Raw genomic sequence first — 21,533 nt, forward strand, 5'->3', positions numbered from 1 at the left:
CAAAGAAGTTATCTGGTGTGACAAGATGTCTCAGGCTTATCCTGCACTTCTGTGCCCCAAATTCAGAGTTGGCTTTCAAGACCAGAATTGGAGAGCTAGTCATGCCCTTTCCTACTAGACTGGTCGCTGTTCCTAGTCTTTTTAGTAGACAAAGCTAGGAAGTATGTTTCATCTGTTTCTTTAAGATAAAATACATGAGTTTATACTGATAATTGCAATTGAAATTTAGGAATACAAGTTTTTATGTAGCTGTTTCCTGTTTATCTCATTTTATTCTAATTGTCAACAATACAGAAAATAATGTAATTAGAATATCTCACAATTGGTTAACTGTTTCATCCTACACAAGAATATAATAGTCTTGGAGTAACAACACCGCCAACACTAGCACCAACGATATGATTGTGTAAAACAGTTTAGAACTTTCCCCCCATAGGGCATAGTGTACGAGGGTTTTATAGTTAATATTGTGTTTTAAGTCTCTTGAAATAATTGTGTGTTTATAACACCAACTGGATACACACTTATGTTTTTTAGGTCATTAATTTTATTGATTTTTTAAAAATTAAATGTTCTGAGTTGTAGATTCACATGCAGTTGTGAAATAATGTAGAGTGAGCCTAGATATCTTTTACCTCTTTTGCCCCAGTGTTAACATCTTGCATAACTATTAATACAATATCACAACTAAGATATTGGCATTAACACAGTCACTTTATAGAACATTTCTGTCACGGCCAGGAGTCATGCTGCCCTTTATAGTCATACCCACCTTCTACCCCTGAACTTTGCCAACTGTTATTCTGTAATCGATTTCTATAATTTTGTCATTTCGAAAATGTTACATAAATGAAGTCATACATTTATGACTTCATTTGACCCAGTATGTGACCTTTTGGCATTGACTTTTTTATCCAACATGATTCCCTAGAGAGCCCTCCAATTTGTTGGATGTATCATGATTTTGTTTTTTATTGCTGATAATATTTCATGGTATATATGTAACATAGTTTCTTTAACCTATTCACCCATTGAAGACCATTTGGGTTGTTTCTACTTTTTTGGCTATTACAAATAAAGTTTCTGTGAACATTTGTTTACAAGTTTTTGTGTGAACCTAAGTTGTTTTTCCCCCCCTCTGGGTTAAATGCCGAAGAGAACAGCAGCTTGGTTATATGGTAGTTGCATGTTTAGATATTTATGATATTGTCAGACTGTTTTCCAGAATGGCTATTCCATTTTACATTCCTACCAGAAATGTAGGAGTAATCAGTAATTTTTGTTTTTTAAGAATTGTTGGTTGGGCGCAGTGGCTCACAGCTATAATCCTAGCACTTTTGGAGGCTGAGGCGGGTGGATCACTTGAGGTCAGGAGTTTGAGACCAGCCTAGGCAACATGGCAAGGCACCATTGCTACCAAAAAGAAAATACAAAAATTAGCCGGGCATGGTGGCAGGTGCTTGTAATCCCAGCTACTCAGGAGGCTGAGGCACAAGAATTGCTTGAACCTGGGAGGCAGAAGTTGCAGTGAGCTGAGATCACACTGCTGCACTCCGCCTGTGTGAGAGAGCGGGACTGTGTCTCAAAAAAAATAGCAAAGATTAGCCAGATGAGATGGTATGTGTCTGTGGTCCCAGCTCTTTGGGAGGCTGAGGCAGGAGGATTGCTTGAGCCCGGGAGGTTGAAGCTGCAGTGAGTTATGATTGTGCCACTGCACTCCAGCCTGGGCAACAGAGGGAGACCTTGACTCAAGAACAGAATTGTTTTTTTATATTTTATTTACCTTTATAATTATATACTTTATAATTATGTAAGAAGTATTCTATCATTCTAAACTCAAATATAAAGCAAATTAGACTTGAAGTCAAATATATAAAGGAAAGTATTCTATCATTCTAAAGTCAAATATGTAAAGCAAGGTAGACAAATATATAAAGCAAGTTAAGTCTAACTCATCCCTGCTTGCTTATTATATGTAGATATGTATCTATATATTTGTATTTCCCTCATTATTTAGGTAAGCAGTAGCATATTATAGAGTCTTCACCACATTTCTTTTCTCTTAAAAATATATGCTGAAGATCACAGTAGTATGTAGACATTGACTGATAGAGCTTCAATGTACTGTATCTTTTTTTGTACCCTATTCAACTAGTTGCCTTTGTGTGGACATTAGAGTTGTTTTGGTTCTTTTGTTATTATAGATAGAAGTGAGATTGTTCAGTATAGTGATAAATGTATATATAAAATTTTGTTAGATTGTCAAATTTCCTTCCAGTAGGAGCTGTGCCTTTTTTTTGTTGTTGTTTTCTGTTTTTTTTTGAAATGGAGTGTTGCTGTGTCACCAGGCTGCAGTGCAGTGGTACCATCTCGGCTCACTGCAACCTCCGCCTCCTGGGTTCAAGCCATTGTCGTGCCTCAGCCTGCCGAGTAGCTGGGACCACAGGCGTGAGCCACCACACCCTGCTAATTTGTGTGTGTGTGTGTATATATATATATATATATATAAATATATATATAATATATAAAATATATATTATATATTTAATATAATATATATTATATATAAAAAATATATATATATAAAAATATATAATATATATATATATTTTTTTTTTAGTAGAGAACAGTGTTTCACCATCTTGGCCAGGATGGTCTCGATCTCCTGACCTCGTGATCTGCCTGCCTTGGCCTCCCAAAGTGCTGAGATTACAGGCGTGAGCCACCATGCCCAGCCTGCAGTTTTGAATTCCAAACAGTAGTGGATAAGCATGCCCACTTTCCCAAGCCTCACAACAGAGTATTTGACAGACTTGCATTTTTGTCAGTTTAATTAGGTGAGAAGTGGTAATCTCAGCATAGTTATGGTGTGCATTTCTCTTTGAGTGAGGTGTCTCTATGTAGTTTTGTTTCACTTTATGATAGTAGTCTTTTGCCAGATAATTTTTGATGGGGTAAATATCTGATGATGAATTCAGTAAAAGTTGGTTAAAAAGTTACCATTAGGAGGCTGGGCGCGGTGGCTCACACCTGTAATCCTAGCACTTTGGGAGGCCCAGGCGGGTGGATCACGAGGTCAGAAGATTGAGACCATCCTGGCTAACATGGTGAAACCCTGTCTCTACTAAAAATACAAAAACAAGAGTTAGCCAGGTGTGGTGGTGGGCGCCTGTAGTCCCAGCTACTTGGGAGGCTTAGGCGGCAGAATGGCGTGAACCTGGGAAGTTGGAGCTTGCAGTGAGCCGAGATCGCACCACTGAACTCCAGCCTGGTAGCCTGGGCGACAGAGCGAGACTCCGTCTCAAAAAACAAAACAAAAAACAGAAAAAAACTTACCATTAGGAGGGCAGTTAGTTGAGAGAGATATGTTTATTATTCTATGATAGCTGGGATAATTATCTGTGATGCTAGAATAGGTATATTTCCTGGTAGACATTAAGACAAGTCTGTAGAAATTCTAATAATCTAGAGCTCTTATTTTCCCACCTGAGAATAATATGTTATCTGACCTCTAAACTATATACAATGAAAAAGTTTGGGGGGAATGTAAAAGAATTACTATGGATGATGTAGTTCATGGGTAGAGGTAGGGAGCGGGTAATGAAGTATTTCACTTAATTGTTAAATGCTCATGCCTATAATCCCAGCACTTTGGGAGGCCGAGGTGGGCAGATCACCTTAGGCCAGGAGTTTCAGACCAGCCTGACCAACATGGAGAAACCCCATCTCTACTATAAATACAAAATTAGCCAGGTGTGGTGGCACATGCCTGGAACCCCAGCTACTTGGGAGGCTGAGGCAGGGAATCGCTTGAACCCAGGAGGCAGAGGTTGCAGTGAGCCGAGATTGCGCCATTGCACTCCAGCCTGGGCAATAAGAGCGAAACTCCATCTCAAAAAAAAAGCAGTATTTATTTCAAAAGTGAAAATAATTAAAGGCAATGGTAATAATGGAATAGATTCAATTCAGTGTCATACATTTGCTTTAAGAAATTCTATTTGTGATTTTAATTACATTGTTAACATTATGGTTTTTTTTTTTTTCAGACTTTTTGCTTTAAATATTCTGTTTGAAAAAAATACTAGTTTCCTAAGTAAATTATTTTCTTGGCCATTCACTGTGGCTCACATCTGTGATCCCATCTCTTTGGGAGGCAGGGGTGGGAGGATCACTTGATCCAGGAGTTCAAGACCAGCCTGGGCAACCCATCTCTACAAAAAATTAAAAAATTAGCCCAGCATGGTGGTGTAGGCCTGTAGTCTCAGCTACTCAGGAGGCTGAGGCGGGAGGATCCCTTGAACCTGGAAGGTTGAGGCTGCAGCAAACCGTGATTGCATCACTGCACTCCAGCCTGGGTGACAGGGTGAGACCCTGTCTGGAAAAAAAAAAAAAAATCTTAACAGAGTGAAATGGAGTCACCTATCTGGCATCTACTGCTACTATTAGATTGTATGTAAACTGTATTGCAAGGGATTTTGTATATATTTTATACTGTTGGTTTTTCACTGAGAACATTAAATAAATTACAAAGTTTATCACATTTAAGACAGATCTGCTTCATGTATTTGATAAATAATTATGCTAATTTTTTAATGTAGGAATTTGGATAAAGAGAGGGCAGTGCTACTACAACGCCGGAAAAGGGAAAATATGTCAGGTAGGTAAAAAGGACCTACACTAAATTAAAATTCCTGTGATAGAATAAATGGTTCTCTCAATTTTTAGTTAAATGTAAATATTTTTAGTTAAATGTAAATACCTTGTTGATGAATGTTGATTGTACAGATAGTGCATGCAATCTCTGGTATAGATTTTAAGTATTTTTTTCACATATTATAGAATAAATATGTACTTTGGGAAATAAAATGGAAATGAGAGGAAAATAAATAATTTATATCAGACATAATTTTCCTACACATAGCTAACCTGTTGGTTTAAAAAAGTAAATATGTTTGTTCTTCAGAAAGATATGATCCATTAGTTTATCATGTAGAATAGTACATATTTCATTTTTAGGAACAGAATTTTCTAACTTCTGTGTAACATATGCCACAATTTTTATTTTATCTTAATCATGTTGATACCAGTACTCCTGGTTTTAAATAATCATAATTTATTCAACTATTCCTCTTTGATGGAGATTTGGATTGTTTTCATTATTTCTGCTTTGTTTTATTTTTGTTATTAAAAACAGTATCCTCAGCAAGACCCTCTTGCATAAGTCTTTTTGTACTTTTGCTGTTTTATCTTTGGCTAGATCTCTAATAATGAGATGGCTGGGTCAAAAGGTATGTACATATATAATTTTGCTAGATATGGCTGAATTGCCCTTTTTAGGGAATTTCAGATTTCCACTGGTAGTGTATGAGAGTGCTGTTTCCCACAGGCACACCACCAGAGTGTGTTATCAGGCTTTTGGATCCTTTCTAGTTTAATGTGTGAGAAATCATATTTGTGCTTTGCATGTAAATGTATAAGTGAGGTGAGTGAACAAGTTAAAAAATGTGCTTATTTAGAAAGATGGAGATGACAATACTTTGTCATGTGGAATGCTGTTTTATTTCATTGTTTAAAATAGAAGTATTAAATGTGCAATAATTTTTATTTTGTTTTTGAAGATGGTGATACCAGTGCAACTGAGAGTGGTGATGAGGTTCCTGTGGAATTATATACTGCATTTCAGCATACTCCAACGTCAATTACTTTAACTGCTTCAAGAGTTTCCAAAGTTAATGATAAAAGAAGGAAAAAAAGCGGGGAGAAAGAACAACACATTTCAAAATGTAAAAAGGTACGTTTTTGCTTGTTTTTAGATGAGTGGATAGGATAGCAGATAGGGAACTGAATTTTATAGGAGAGGCAGGAGAGTGAGAATAATCGATGGTAGCTATAAAGGATCTAGCAGAAGTTTTTTATTTTTAAACAATTAAACTTACTTGAACATTTTAACGTGTTTTAAAGATTGAAGCAGATTAGAGAAGAAACTTTGCAAACTTCTTTGAAATCATTTAATGAGATTAGTCACTGAAATGCAGAAGCAAAAATAAAATAGAAAGCCTTCATAGTTTTCTGTACTACCAGGATTGTATTCCTTGCACTTGTCTGTCTGACATAATCCACTTAGCTTTTCTTCCCCATGTTTTACATAACGGTTCTTTGCCTCCTTTTTTTTTTTTTTTTTTTAAAACCTTGCTCTCTTGTAACGTATTGTCTACACACAAATTTATTTATTTGGATCTATATTGCTAGCTGTAGGTTTATATTTGTTAGTCACTCTAAATGAAGTTCACACTTTTTAGGGGGTTGAGGGGGATAGGAATTAAGTCTTAAATACATCCTTCAGATCTGGCAGATGAGTGGGCTCTCAATACATATTTATTGAATAAATACAGCTCTGTTTACCACAGTGCATATTACTTAAGGCCCATTATGGGCTCAAATATTACTTGCTAGTTGCTTAGAGAATTAAAGTAATATCATTATTTTACTCCCTCCCAAAACATGTCTTATCACTTCAGCAAAATTATATTTCTAATACCCTCCCAATTTTTATCAGAAATATTTTTCCACTGTTGTAATATTGAACACAGAGAATATTTGGAAATTTTTGTCTTTGTATTATATTACATACAGATTTTTATATTCTGTATAGTCTATATACTTTTTTTTTTTTTTTAAAGACAGGATCTTGCTCTGTTGCCCAGGCTGGAGTGCAGGGGGTATTCATAGACTGTCATGGTGCACTATGGCCTCCAACTCCTGGGCTCCAGTGATCCTCCTGCCTCAGTCTCCTGAGTAGCTGGGACGACAGGTGCCCGCCACCACTCTCAACCACATTCTGTCTTTATTAGAAAAGTATTTTATTAGATGCCTTTATTAAACATTCTCCTAGTGTCAGCTTTCTTGGTTACCAAATTTTTTGTTATGATACTTCAGTTAAAAGTTTCAATGAACCAATTGATTCTTAAATATTAATTATGTCCAGTTTTTTAGAAAACTAACTAGAATGCCATGTTTATTTTAGGCATTTCGTGAAGGATCTAGGAAGTCATCAAGAGTTAAGGTAAATACATTAATTTTAAGGTGTTGTTATCAACTGTCATTTATTCAGGAGCTACATACTTGCTTGTCCATATCTTTATTTAATGCTCTCTTTATTGTATGTCATGTCATTGCCTATTATCTTTACCAGGAGTGGGACCTTAGTTCTAATTGGAGTAATATACTACTCTTGTAGTTAACACTTAAAATATTAATCAAAAGGGGGAGGTAAGTAAGCAATTTCTAATTTTATAATTTTGGGTAATTTGAATTTCCTTTATTACTATAATCCATGTCTCTGATGCCACTTAGTACTACTATACTGTACTTAGGAATGCAGAATCACATTTGGAACTTGAAAATTTGCTCTTTTGCATAGTTGGGATTCTAGAGAGTTAGTCAAGTCAGTTGTCATACTATAAATTCACCATAGAACAACCATATCAATACAAACCAGTCAGAATGATCGATGGTAGCTAAAAAGTATCTTGAATTAATTAATGTATGTCCTCACTTTTTTAGATGCTAAAATTGCTGAGAGAAGCAAGGCTTCTCACCTCTGTCTGACCCCAAAACATAAGTTTGTCTGGGGTCACAGAGGTCAGCTGTATGCTGTTACTATAGCTTTCTGGCTTAGGTAGAAAAGGATAACAAATTTCTAAAATTGTCACATTAAATAGGATGTGGGAAGCATGTTACAGTGTATCTTTTGTCCCTGTGGTATAAGGCGTAATTATTTATTATTCCACATTTCTGGAAAAGAAACTGTTAAACAGCAGTTTCTAGTTTATATTATGTTCTTTTATATAGATTGCCATTAAGTGTGCGTGTGTGTGTGTGTGTGTGTGTGTGTAAGTTCATAAGTCCAGATACTAATGCTCAGTTTATGATTTTAGGGGTCAGCTCCAGAGATTGATCCTTCATCTGATGGTTCAAATTTTGGATGGGAGACAAAGATCAAAGCATGGATGGATCGATATGAAGAAGCAAATAACAACCAGTATAGTGAGGGTGTTCAGAGGGAGGCACAAAGAATAGCTCTGAGATTAGGCAATGGAAATGACAAAAAAGAGATGAATAAATCAGATTTGAATACCAACAATTTGCTCTTCAAACCTCCTGTAGAGGTAAATATGTCATTTGTCCAAAAATTGTAAAGCAGTTTTATATTGTGAATTTTTAGTTAAACTGAAAACAAGCAAGTTTATTTAATCTCAACATTTACTCTGATTTTAGAGCCATATACAAAAGAATAAGAAAATTCTTAAATCTGCGAAAGATTTGCCTCCTGATGCACTTATCATTGAATACAGAGGGAAGTTTATGCTGAGAGAACAGTTTGAAGCAAATGGGTATTTCTTTAAAAGGTATATTCATTTATTTTCCCATATTCATTTTCTGTAGGTAAATATTGAATTTTTGGCTGTTTTACCTAGATGTTGTGATTATATGTACTTTTTTTCCTACATGATCATTTCAGTATTTAAAGTTGTAGTGTGGTTGAACAGTGACTGATGATAATTTTTGAACTGCGATAAACTAAAACAACATAAAAAAATGCAAAGATATATTCCAGTCTCTTGCTCGTGTCTGTCTTGCTGAAAATCCTAAAACAATCTACTTCAAAGATTAACCAACAGCAATATAGGTTGGATATAGAAGGATATCAGTCAGGAATTCTGATTGATTGAGATTACAAGGAACCCTTTCCATCTGGGACTCATGATAATTCCTCATAACGTATAGCCAGAACCGAGAAAGACCATGGTAACCATAGGAGAAACCCCTTCCTCTTTATTAGACAGTGTTAGATTGGGTCCTACATTATTGCCACCACTTTCAACACCCACTTTGTTGGTACTGGAATGGTATTGGAGGTCTCTTCTTTGGTTTGGGATTTGTATGCAGAATTAATATGATCCTTTAATAGGTGTTGCTTCCCTGTAGTCTAGAAGTATGTTCCTATCTGTAGGAGAACATTCCTAGTCTCTGTCCTACAATTATCAAAAACATTTATTGTTTATAACTTGAGTATTTACTTAAGATATGAAAGATACACAGCAGTTTCTCCCTATTATGTAGCAGATTTGATCTGAAACGGTATAAGACAGATACTTTTAAATGCACCAGGAAATATGAACTCTAAAGACATCAAATTAATCTTGTGAATGCAGTAGTCACTCTCTTTTTATCTTTCTTTGTAAATTGGAATTTCTACCTTCCATTAATTGCCTTTGATTTAGGGGAGGTTATGGGGCAGGTAAAAATCTCATTTGCATAAACTAGCATAAGGTAAGAGTGAATTGTGGAGTCAGACTGCCTATATTCAAATCTTGACTTCATTATGTCTTTTAGAAGTTTCTTAGACTCTGTGTTCTTAAGTTTCTTCATCACTTTGCCTCTGAAGAGTAACAGGAGATTATTGTACTAAAATGTTGACTTTGTTTGTTTGTTTTTGAGACAGTCTCGCTCTATCACCCAGGTTGGAATGCAGTGGCATGATCATGGCTCACTGCAGCCTTGACGTCCTGGGCTCAGGTGATCCTCCCACCTCAGCTTCCCAGGTAGCTGGGACTACAGGCACATGCCACCATGCCTGGCCTTTTTTTTTTTCTTTTTTTTTTTTTTGTAAATACGGAGTGTCGCCATGTTGCCCAGGTTGGTCTTGATCTCCTGGACTCAAGCAATCCACCTGCCTCAGCTTCCCAAAGTGCTGGAATTACAGGTGTGAACCAGCGTGCCCGGCCTAAAATGTTAATAGCTTATAATGTTTCTTTCTTTGTAGACCATACCCTTTTGTGTTATTCTACTCTAAATTTCATGGGCTAGAAATGTGTGTTGATGCAAGGACTTTTGGGAATGAGGCTCGATTCATCAGGCGGTCTTGTACACCCAATGCAGAGGTAAGCTTATAGAAATTTTTTGGGGAGATGTGGGGGCTGGAGGTGTGTTGGAGTCTGAGCAATAAGCACAAAACTCAGGTCACTGACCTAAGACACTTTCCAACTGTTAGTGCATTTTATACTGCCCAGCCTGTTTTTTTGTGAAAATTTATGTGATACTGGCTATGAAGTCTTTTTTTTTTTTTTTGAGACAGAGTTTCACTCTTGTTGCCCAGGCTGGAATACAATGGCACGATCTCAGCTCACTGCAACCTCCGTCTCCCGGGCTCAAGTGATTCTCCTGCCTCAGCCTCCCGAATAGGTGGGATGACAGGTGCACACCACCATGCCCGGCTATTTTTTTGCATTTGTAGTAGAGACGGGGTTTCACCATGTTGAGCAGGCTGGTCTCGAACTCCTGACCTCAGGTGATTTGCCCATCTCAGCCTCCCAAAATGCTGGGATTACAAGTGTAAGCCACCACGCCTGGCCACTATGAAGTCTTAAAAATTACTTTGCACATTGAAGAAATGATGATGTTCCTTATAAGAGGAAATATTGGACTTCTTTTTTTTTTTTTTTTTTTGAGGCAGTGTCTCACTGTCTCCCAGGCTGGAGTGCGGTGTCATGAGCACAGCTCACTACAGCTTCCGTGACCTCTCGTGCTCAAGTGATCCTCCTGTCTCAGCTTTCTGAGTAGGTGGGACTGCAGGCGTATGCAACCATGCCCAGCTAATTTTTTAAATTTTTGCAGAGATGGAGTCTCATTTTGCTGCCCAGGCTGGTCTCCAACTCCTGGGCCAAGTGATCCTTCTGCCTTAGCCTCCCAAAGTGCTGGGATTACAGGCATGAGCCTGCCCGGACTTTTTAACTCATTCTTCTTCTTCTTATTATTATTATTATTATTAATATTTTTGAGGCAGAGTCTTGCCTAGGCTGGAGTGCAGAGGTGCAATCATGGCTCACTGGAGCCTCAACTTCCTGGGCTCTTAGGAGGTAAAGTTATCTTCTCACCTCAGACTTCTGAGTAGCTGGGACCACAGGTGCGTGCCACCATGCCCAACTAATGATTCTTTAATTTTTTGTAGAGTTGGGTTCTCCCTATGTTGTCCAGGCTGGTCTGGAGCTCCTGTGTTCAAGCAATCCTCCTGCCTCGGCCTCCCTAAGTGCTAAGATTACAGGCATGAGCCACCAGGTCCGGCCTAATACTGGACGACTTTCCTTCTATCTTGGAAGCTCTATTTATGGCTCAATACATGCTATGATTTAAGTTAGATGACAAAGCTAAAATCTAAAGTAGATTTTGTATATTCTACTGTAAAATTTTTAATAATGTTATATTTTAGTGTGGAGTAGAAAATCGTGTTGGTTTTGTTTTTTACATGTCAAAATGAAGCTTTTTAGTTTTATAATTATATAATGTTGCAGCCAAGAATGTAGGTTTTTTTTTTCTCTCTTTTCTTTTTTTAAAAGACAGGATCTTGCCATGTTGCCCAGGCTGGCCTGGAACTCCTGGGCTCAAGTGTTTGTTCTGCTTCAGCTGCCAGAGTAGCTGGGATTATAGGCATGCACTGCTGCACCCAGCTAAGAGTACGGATTTTGGAACCAGACTTAAATTTATTTCTTCTCTGTGACTTACTAGCTTTGTAACCTCAGTTTTATCTGTAAAAAGATATGAAGACTAAAGAGTTAATACATGTAAAGTATCTGGAATAGTGTCTTGTCATAGAAAAGTAGCGTTTGCTCAACCATTGTTGCATTCATCAAACCTAAGAAGGCCGGGCACAGTGACTCACACCTGTAATCCCAGCACTTTGGGAGGCCAAAGTGGGTGGATCACCTGAGGTCAGGAGTTCAAGACCAGCCTGACCAACATGGTGAAACCCCATCTCTACTAAAAATTAGCCACGTGTGGTGGCACGCACCTGTAGTCCCAGCTACTCGGGAGGCTGAGATAGGAGAATCACTTGAATCTGAGAGGTTGGAGTTGGAGTGAGCCGAGATTGCGTCACTGCACTCCAGCCTGGATGGCAGAGTGAGACTCTGTCTCAAAACAACAACAACAGCAACAACAAAAAACCCCAAGATGCCACCAGTTATAAGACTTCTGATTTCAGAGATGCTAAAAGGTGAAAAATAAGAATTGATGAGGCTGGGTGCGGTGGCTCACGCCTGTAATCCCAGCACTTGGGGAGGCCAAGGCCAGCACATCATGAGGTCAGGAGATTGAGACCATCCTGGCTAACACGGTGAAAACGCGTCTCTACTAAAAATACAAAAAAAAATTAGCCGGGCATGGTGGCGGGCGCCTGTAGTCCCAGCTACTTGGGAGCCTGAGGCAGGAGAATGGCATGAACCTGGGAGGCGGAGCTTGCAGTGAGCCGAGATCGCACCACTGCACTCCAGCCTGGGTGAAAGTGTGAGACTCGTCTCAAAAAAATAAAAATAAAAATAAGAAGAATTGATGAAATATATTATTATTATTATCATTATTTTGATGCCACATTGTGGGCTCTAGGGGTTGGGGTGCCAGTGGGTAGCAGTATATGATTGAAAAACCTTCCCAGTTGATAACCACCGATAGATAGTTATAAGCCTTGTCATTAATGACATATTTTCCAGGTTGTGTTTGTGAAATAATTTGAAAAGAATAATTTTCAAAATTGTAGGCTGATGCTTCTGAAGGCAGAAAGTAATTTATGGTAATGTACAATTATTTTAACTTAACAGGTGAGGCATGAAATTCAAGATGGAACCATACATCTTTATATTTATTCTATACACAGTATTCCAAAGGGAACTGAAATTACTATTGCTTTTGATTTTGACTATGGGAATTGGTAAGTTCAAGTCTATAAATGTCATCTGTTGTTTGAAAATAGTTCCATAATGTCCCTGTAATAATTTAGGTATTGTCATTACTTTTATAGCTTTTTATTTTTATCTATCATGAATCAGTTAAAAGTACTTGAAAACCAGTTTAGTATCAGCCTCTATTATAGCATTGCTACTTTTCATTTCTACATTTTCCTTATTATTGTAATGTAAATGTTCACAGTAATTATAACAAGTAACCCTAATTCAGCCGTACAACACTGACCTTGTTTATGTGAGAATTTTTTTCTTCTTCTAGGGGATATAATTTTAGTCATACAGTTTATTTGGTTAATCAGTATGAATGAATAATTTGTCTTTTGCCCCTCAAAACAAAAGAAAATTTTCTGTGCAGTATAAATTAAAAGGGTTTGTGGGAGATCCTACAAAGAAACTCTTAAGAACTATTTTTCTGAAACACTAGTAAAAAACTAATGATAAATCTCAGTACAGTTGGCCCTTCCACAATGCGGGGTTGGAGCACCAACTGCCTGCACAGTCCACAATCTGCTTATACATTTTGACTTCCCAGAAACTTTACTAATAGCCTACGGTTGACTGGAAGTGTTACCAATGACAATTAACACATATTCTGTATGTCATATACTGTATTCTTACAATAAAGTAAGTTGGAGAAAAGAAAATGTTTTTAAGAAAATCATAAGGAAGATACAATATATTTACTGTTCATTAAGTGGAAGTGGATTATCGTAAAGGTCTTCATCTTCATCTTCACGTTGAGTAGGCTGAGGAGGAAGGGTGGGGTTGCTCTTGCTGTCTCGGGGTGACAGAGGGAGAAGGGTTAGTAGAAGGGGAGGCAGGAGAGGGAAGCACATATGGTGTAACTTTATGAAAACACATTAGTAATTTCTGCCTGGCTTTTTTGCTTTCTCATTTCTCTAAAAATGTTTCTATATGGTGCTAGTCTTCCATCATTTGCTTTAGCTTCAGTGCCCATATCATAGAAGAGTCCATATCACAAAAAAGTAAAAAACAGTCTTGAAAACAGTGGAGCCCTTCTGCCAGATTGTCTAATGTAAATTTGTTTTTTGGCACCACTTTTTCTACATCTTCTTTCTCATCATCTGGCACTGGTTTGGAAGCAATCATCTCCCTTAGGCATCTTCTGTTAATTTCTCTGGTGTGGTGTCTATTAGCTCTTGAATTTCTCTGAGATCCATATCTGTATTCTTCCCTCATCCCCACCTTTTTTTGTTATATCCACGATCTCTTTCATGATTTTTCTGATTGGCTCTGTTGTAAATCCTGTGAAGTCATGCACAACATCTGGACACAGTTCACTCCAGCAGGAATTTATTGTTTCGGGCATGATGGCTTTCACAACTTTTTCTATAATGATGGCATCTTCGATGGTATAATCCTTCCAGACTTTCATGATCTTCTCTTTCAGGGCTCTATTCCATAGTGTTGACATTCTTTTCCATAGAGCACTGTGTGTAATAAGCTTTAAAGGCCATTATCACTCCTTGATTTAGAGGCTGAATTAGACACTTTGATGCCCTCAGTGTTGAACTCATAGGGTTCTACGTGGCCAGGGGGCATTGCCCAATATCAAAAGACATTTAAAAGGCAGTCCCTTCCTAGCTACCTGTTGTCTGACTTGAGGGACAAAGCATCAATGGTACCAATCCAGAAAAAGCGTTCTCCTCCAGGTTTTCTTGTTGTACAACCAAAAGACTGGCAGCTTTCGTTTGTTTTCCCTTCAAGGCTTGGGTTTAGCAGCTTTATAGATGAGGCCAGTCCTGATCATAAACCCAAATGCATTTGCACAGAAGAGTAGAGTTAATCTGTCCCTTCCTGCCTTAAATCCTGGTGCTTCCTTCTCTTCCTTACTAATAAATGTCTTTTTATGACTTTTTCCCCCCAGAATAGGACATTTGTGTCTGCATTAAAAGACTTTTCAGGCAGATATTCTTTCTCCTCAGTGATTTTCTTAATGGTGTCTGAGAACTCATCTGCTGCCTCTTATTCAGCAGAAATAGCTTTACCTGTTAAGCTAGACCTCTTTTTAAAATCATCAAACCATACATTACTGACATTAAATGCTCCAACTTTAGATCTTTCATATTCCTTTTGTTTTATGTTATTTACTGACTTCACTTTTTCTAGAAACATATTAGGGTCTATAGCTATGTCTTTCTTATATAGCACGCATGCACCCACATAAAAGCTTCATTTGCAATGCAAGATAAAAAGGTATATTGCAAAAAGTGCATGGTTTTCACATTCTGCAGCCCAGCTGCGGTGATGGCTCCACGAATTTCCTTTTATTGTTATTTTTTACAATGGTACTTATGCTGGATTCATTTATCTTGAGATGGTGGAGAACTACAGCTGCACACCTCAATCTACCATACATCTTTAGCAATTCAACTTCTTCTTGCAATGTGATAACTTCTTTGCTTCTCGGGAGCACTTCCAGCATCACTAGTGGCACTTTGTATAGGTCACATAGGTGTTACTCAAAATTTACTGTACTGGCCAGGTGTGGTGGCTCACACCTGTAATCCCAGCACTTTGGGAGGCCAAGGCGGGCGGATTACTTGAGGCCAGGAGTTCAAGACCAGCCTGGCAAACATGATGAAACCCCATCTCTACTAAAAATAAAAAAAATTATCCGGGCATGGTGGCGGGCCCCTGTAATCCCAGCTACTCGGGAGGCTGAGGCAGAAGAATTGCTTGAACCCGGGAAGTGGAGGTTGTAGTGAGCCAAGATCGGACCACTGCACTGCAGCCTGAGCGACAGAGCAAGACTCTGTCTCAAAAAAAAAAAAAAAAAAAAAAATTACTGTATTGCACTAAAGACTATGAAGAATTCGTGAGAACCACAAGAGATCACTTTTTATTGCCATACACAATTTACTGAGAGATGAACTGCTCCTGGGCATGTGTCACATGGCATTTTACATAGATACTCCCAACACTTGAGGCACCACAATAGCAACAGGAGGTGGCTACAAAATTATTATAGTAGTACAAAATGTACTACAGTTAGTTTTAAATAGTTATGATTTAATAATACGTCTTTACATGACTGTGGAGTGTGAATGGCACCATGTAAGGTCTGTATGTGTGTGCATAGGTTTTGATAAATTTTAACTTTTTATAATTTGTGTATATTTTATGGTAATAAATGATAGACTACTATCTACATGCATATGCATTCTTGACATACCTTTTTCTTTTTCTTTTTTAAATATTTCTAGGCTACATCGTTTGTCTGTTTTTTCAAATTGTTGCAATTGTTGCAAATTTCCAAACGTTTTTCCAATATATGTATTGAAAAAAATCCATGTATATGTGCACAGTTCAAACTTGTGTTGTTCAAGGGTCAGCAATATGGAAACTTGTTTCAGTTTTTAAAAATTTAATAGAAAAATGTAAACAATAATACAAACACCCGGCCAGGTGCAGTGGCTCATGCCTGTAATCCCAGCACACTGGGAGGCTGAGGCGGGTGGATCACCTGAGGTCAGGGGTTCAAAACCAGCCTGGCCAACATGGTGAAACCCCGTCTCTACTAAAAATACAAAATTAGCCGGGCATGGTGGCACATGCCTGTAATCCCAGCTACTTGGGAGGCTGAGTCAGGAGAATCGCTTGAACCTGGGAGACAGAGGTTGCAGTGAGCCGAGATTGTGCCACTACACTCCAGCTGGGTAACAAGAGCAAAACATCTCAAAAATAAAATAAAATAAGATAATAATATAAACACCCATGTATTTCTCAAATTAAGAAATTAAAACATTATCCATTGAAGCCCCTTAACGTTTAGCAGCCACATTGCATCTGTCTTCCCTCCTTCACTATCTATCTTTAATTTGATTTTTTTTTTTTTTTTTTTTTTTTTTTGAGACAGAGTCTTGCTCTGTCGCCCAGGATGTAGTGCAGTGGCACCATTTCAGCTCACTGCAAGCTCCGCCTCCCAGGTTCATGCCATTCTCCTGCCTCGGCCTCCCGAGTAGCTGGGACTATAGGCCCGCCACCACGCCTGACTAATTTTGTTTTGTATTTTTAGTAGAGATGGGGTTTCACCGTGTTAGCCGGGATGGTCTCCATCCCCTGACCTCATGATCCGCCCGCCTCGGCCTCCCAAAGTGTTGAGATTACAGGCATGAGCCACCACGACCAGCCCTTTAATTTGATTTCTTTAACTTTTTACTATGTCTGTATTTGTTGGCAAGTATTATCTAGAATTTTGTATATTTTTAAACTTTTATGTAAATTGTAACGCTGTATCCTTTTGCATTTTTTTCACATTTATTACGTGAGATTAACCTGCATTGTGTGTACCTATACTTCATTTATTTTCACTGCCTATGGTATTTATCCATTTCACTATTGACCTTTATATTGACAAAAGAATGCTCTTAGGGCTTTCTGAACATGTCTGCATGTGTGTACATGTCTTCTCCATGGTAGGAACATAGTACGTACATGTTCTCTCCATGGTAGGGACATAGAAGTGGAATTGCTGGGTTGTAGAATGTGTACAGCATGAGTTTTTGCCAGATGTGAGTGAATGTTTAAGCAGCTTGTACTAGTTTCCTAAGTAATTTATTGCCTTGCTGTACTTCTTTACTCTTAAGACTTTAAAAATACATGCTGGTTGCTGTGACTCACGGCTGTAATCTCAGCACTGTGGGAGGCCATGGTGGGCGGATCACCTGAGGTCAGGAGATCAAGACCAGCCTGGCCAACATGATGAAACTCCATCTCTACTAAAAATACAAAAATTAGCCAGGTGTGGTGGTGCACATCTGTAATCCCAGCTACTCAGGAGGCCGAGACAGGAGAATCACTTGAACCCGGGAGGTGGAGGTTGCAGTGAGCCAATATTGCACCACTGCACTCCAGCCTGGGTGACAGAGCGAGACTCCATCTCAAAAAATAAAAAAAAATAAAATAAATAAAAAAATATATATATATAAAAATAAACAATATATATAAAATATACCACTCCACATGAGCTAGCATATATAGTATGTGTTATATATTAGCATATATATGCTATGTATTAATTATACACTGTATATGCTATTTGTTGGCAAATATATGTAGCATATTGGCATGTATAATATATATAGCATATATAATATATAATACATAATATATATCGTATAATATATTATAGCATATGTGCTATATATGTGCTAATATATATTATATATATGCTAGCTCATGTGGAGTGGTATAGAATAAAATATATATTAGCATATACATGCTATATATATGCTTATATATATTATATATGCTTATATAATAGCATATATATTATATATATGCTAGCTCATGTTGAATGGTATCTCTTTATATTAATATTTTTATTTACCATTATCCTTGATTATTCATGAATGCAGAGGTCTTTTTCTTTTCTTTTTTTTTCCTTTGAGATGGAGTCTCGCTCTGTCACCCAGGCTGGAGTGCAGTGGCACAATCCCGGCTCACTGCAACCTCCACCTCCTGGGTTCAAGCAATTCTCTGCTTCAGCCTCCCGAGTAGCTGGGACTGCAGGCGCACACTGCCATGCCTGGCTAATTTTTTGTGTTTTAGTAGAGATGGGGTTTCACCGTGTTGCCCAGGCTGGTCTCCAACTCCTGAGCTCAGGCAATCCACCCGCCTCGGCCTCCCAAAGTGCTGGGATTACAAGCGTGAGTTACCACGCCCAGCCTCCCAGAGGTCTTTTTCTATATTGTCATTTGGCTTTCTCTCTTGTGAATTGCCTGATCATATCATCTGTCCATCTTTCTTTTGGGTAGCTGTTTTCTTGCCTTTTTTTTTTTTTTCCGGAAGTTCTTTATATATTCTGTAGTCTTGGGTTATAAGCAATTCGATTCAGTTCCTCTTATTCTATATATTTTTAAACTTTGTGTGATATTCTTTTTAAATGAAATTTTTAAAATGTTCATTATGTTTTCTCTTGGTGAAATCTCTCTTCCTTTAGTATCCATTTCTACTGATTATTGCAGTCAGATTTATCATATCATTTTAGTCTTTTCTCCTCTAGAAGGTAGGAGATTTAGCATAGTTCTTTGCTCAATGCTTTGTGGGATTACATATCCCATAGAGGTTAAGAATGTAATCTGTCTGGTTTCAAATCCTGGCTTGGTCACTTACTACGTAACCTTGGACCAATTTCTTCATCACTTTGTGCTGCATTACCTCAAGTATATGAGAAGAATAATACTCACCTAAAGTGCTTAATAAACAAAAGCTGTTGCCATCATTATCGTTTGTAGTTCTGTTGTCATAAAATCAAACATCTAGAACGAGTTTCAAGCTAGTATCTGTTAATACCTGATTTGGGAGGCGGGAGGTAGGACCATAAATGTTTGAATTCTCTCCCTGGTTCACAGAATTAGGAAGTTGGATTTGAATCTTTCTAGCAGTTTTAAAAGTAAATGAGTTAGGAATATTAGACACTTAATAAGTAAATTGTTCTTATTGTGAACAAACATTCAACTACTTAAAACATGCAAAGTGGGAGATTTGTATTATTGTTTAACTGAGGTTTGGGCATTTGACCTGTATCATAGAGATGAACTACATCTTAGCAGCTGTGGTAAAGATAAAGTAGTCAGAGTTGAGAAACATTGAAATGAAAAGTACAAGCGCCTGAGAGTCATACAGACCTGGATCTAAATGCCGTCCCTTCCACTTATTAACTGTGTAACGTTGGACAAGATGCTAATCCTCAGTGAGTTTTAATCTCACTTGTAAAATGGGGGTAATATCCTTACTGTGAAGATGAGACAGAGTGCAGTTATTTCTCAGGCTTCCATTTGAAAGAGGGAACACTTAGTATGGTGAAAAGGAAACATTAAATTTTATCACGGTAGCTTTTTAAAGAAACCTGGTTGTTGCTATCATTCCTTAAAGGGTAGGACAAACTAGTTGAAGTTTAGTATTTGTTATACCTAGTGTTTTTTATGTAGGTCACATTTCAGATCAGTATTTTATATAGCACTCTGGGATACTGAAGTAATTATGGTTTCTGCCTTAATGTTTTGTGTAAACCACAGTATCATTTTGCTTTAAAAGACTCAAAGTTTTAATGTGTTTTTTTCTTCTTCTGTAACATATTACATGTTGAGCATCCCTCATGCAAAAATCTGAAATCCAAAATCCTAAACTTTTTTTGTTTTTTTTTTTTGGATGGAGTCTCACTCTGTCACCCAGGCTGGAATGCAGTGGCACAATCTCGGCTCACTGCAACTTCTGCCTCCTGGGTTCAGGCGATTCTCCTGCCTTAGCCTATCGCATAGCCAGGATTACAGGTGCCTGCCACCATGGCCAGGTAATTTTTGTATTTTTAGTAGAGACGGGGTTTCACCATGTTGGCCAGGCTGGTCTCAAGTGATCTGCCCGCCTTGGCCTCCCAAAGTTCTGGGATTACAGGCGAGAGCCACTGTGCCTGGCCATCCTAAACTTTTTGAGCACTGACATGATGCCACAAGTAGAAAATTCTACACCTGACCTCATATGACAGGTCACAGTCAAAGTGCAGTCAGAACTTTTTTTCAGGCACAGAATTATTAAATATATTGTATAAAATTACTTTTAGCCTATATGAAACATGAGTGAATTTTGTGATTAGACCTGGACCCCATTCCCCAAGATATCTCTATATATATATGCAAACATTCCAAAATCCACAACCCTTCTGGTCCTAAGCATTTCAGGTAAGGCATGCTCAACCTGTACCAGTTATACTTATGATTGAAGGCCTAATATCTGGTCAGAAATCAACATCTAATTATTATATTGTTTTAATGAAAAAAATTTTTTGTGGTAGTTAACTAGGAATGTAAATTACCAAAAAGGATTGCTTATATATAATTAATAGTAATTGCATACAGTTTTGTGGAGTTGCAGCTTAAAATGGATTAGAAAATTTCCAGTTTTGTTTTATATTTTGAAATAAATATTTAACTGGTTATCTTTCCAGTAAGTACAAGGTGGACTGTGCATGCCTCAAAGAAAACCCAGAGTGCCCTGTTCTAAAACGTAGTTCTGAATCCATGGAAAATATCAATAGTGGTTATGAGACCAGACGGAAAAAAGGAAAAAAAGACAAAGATATTTCAAAAGAAAAAGATACACAAAATCAGAATATTACTTTGGATTGTGAAGGAACGACCAACAAAATGAAGAGCCCAGAAACTAAACAAAGAAAGCTTTCTCCACTGAGACTATCAGTATCAAATAATCAGGTACTGAACTCTGCTCTCAATGAAATTGAATAAACAAAGGAAAATAATCTGTCATATTTTATCCTCTTCTTTGTTCTATGTATAATTGTTTGAAGTATTTTTAAGTCCAGTCTGTCATTTAATGAAGTATTCATAAGTGTAAAATACAGGTTCTGCTAGAATTTGTACAATATTTGTTGAATTATTAAGAAACAGCTCAGCAAGCAAATCCTTGCAGAATTGCAGACAAGATTTTCCTAAGACTAGGTAACTTAAAAATCTTCTAGATGGCACTTTATGTTCATAATAAATATTCTTATTTAAAGTCTTAAGCTGCAAAATTTTCTTTCTTTAAACACGTGGATGCTGGTAATCTTATCAATTCTATAAGCATGTCACAATAACAGCAAATAAAATTTTTAAGAGAAAATTCACTAAGAACATATAAGGTAATTTTGGGGGTAAAGTTTGGCCAAAGTCTATCTGCCCCACCAGTAAATATATTGTTATATGTCCTCTATAA

General features: G+C 37.5%; 1 protein-coding gene across 10 annotated transcripts in view; it reads left to right on the plus strand.

Moving 5' to 3' along the window:
* KMT2E (lysine methyltransferase 2E (inactive)) overlaps positions 1-21,533 on the plus strand; it is a 102,685-nt gene that overhangs the window by 57,899 nt on the left and 23,253 nt on the right. For all 10 annotated transcript variants that reach the window (XM_002818325.6, XM_054560595.2, XM_054560591.2 and 7 more), the window contains 8 exons: positions 4,599-4,657; positions 5,619-5,791; positions 7,025-7,063; positions 7,938-8,168; positions 8,278-8,408; positions 9,827-9,944; positions 12,654-12,763; positions 20,767-21,031. In XM_002818325.6, coding sequence (XP_002818371.3) covers positions 4,599-4,657; positions 5,619-5,791; positions 7,025-7,063; positions 7,938-8,168; positions 8,278-8,408; positions 9,827-9,944; positions 12,654-12,763; positions 20,767-21,031 — 1,126 coding nt within the window. The remainder of the gene's footprint in view (positions 1-4,598; positions 4,658-5,618; positions 5,792-7,024; positions 7,064-7,937; positions 8,169-8,277; positions 8,409-9,826; positions 9,945-12,653; positions 12,764-20,766; positions 21,032-21,533) is intronic.

Source organism: Pongo abelii, chromosome 6 (assembly GCF_028885655.2).
Source record: "Pongo abelii isolate AG06213 chromosome 6, NHGRI_mPonAbe1-v2.0_pri, whole genome shotgun sequence".
Lineage (NCBI taxonomy): Eukaryota > Metazoa > Chordata > Mammalia > Primates > Hominidae > Pongo > Pongo abelii.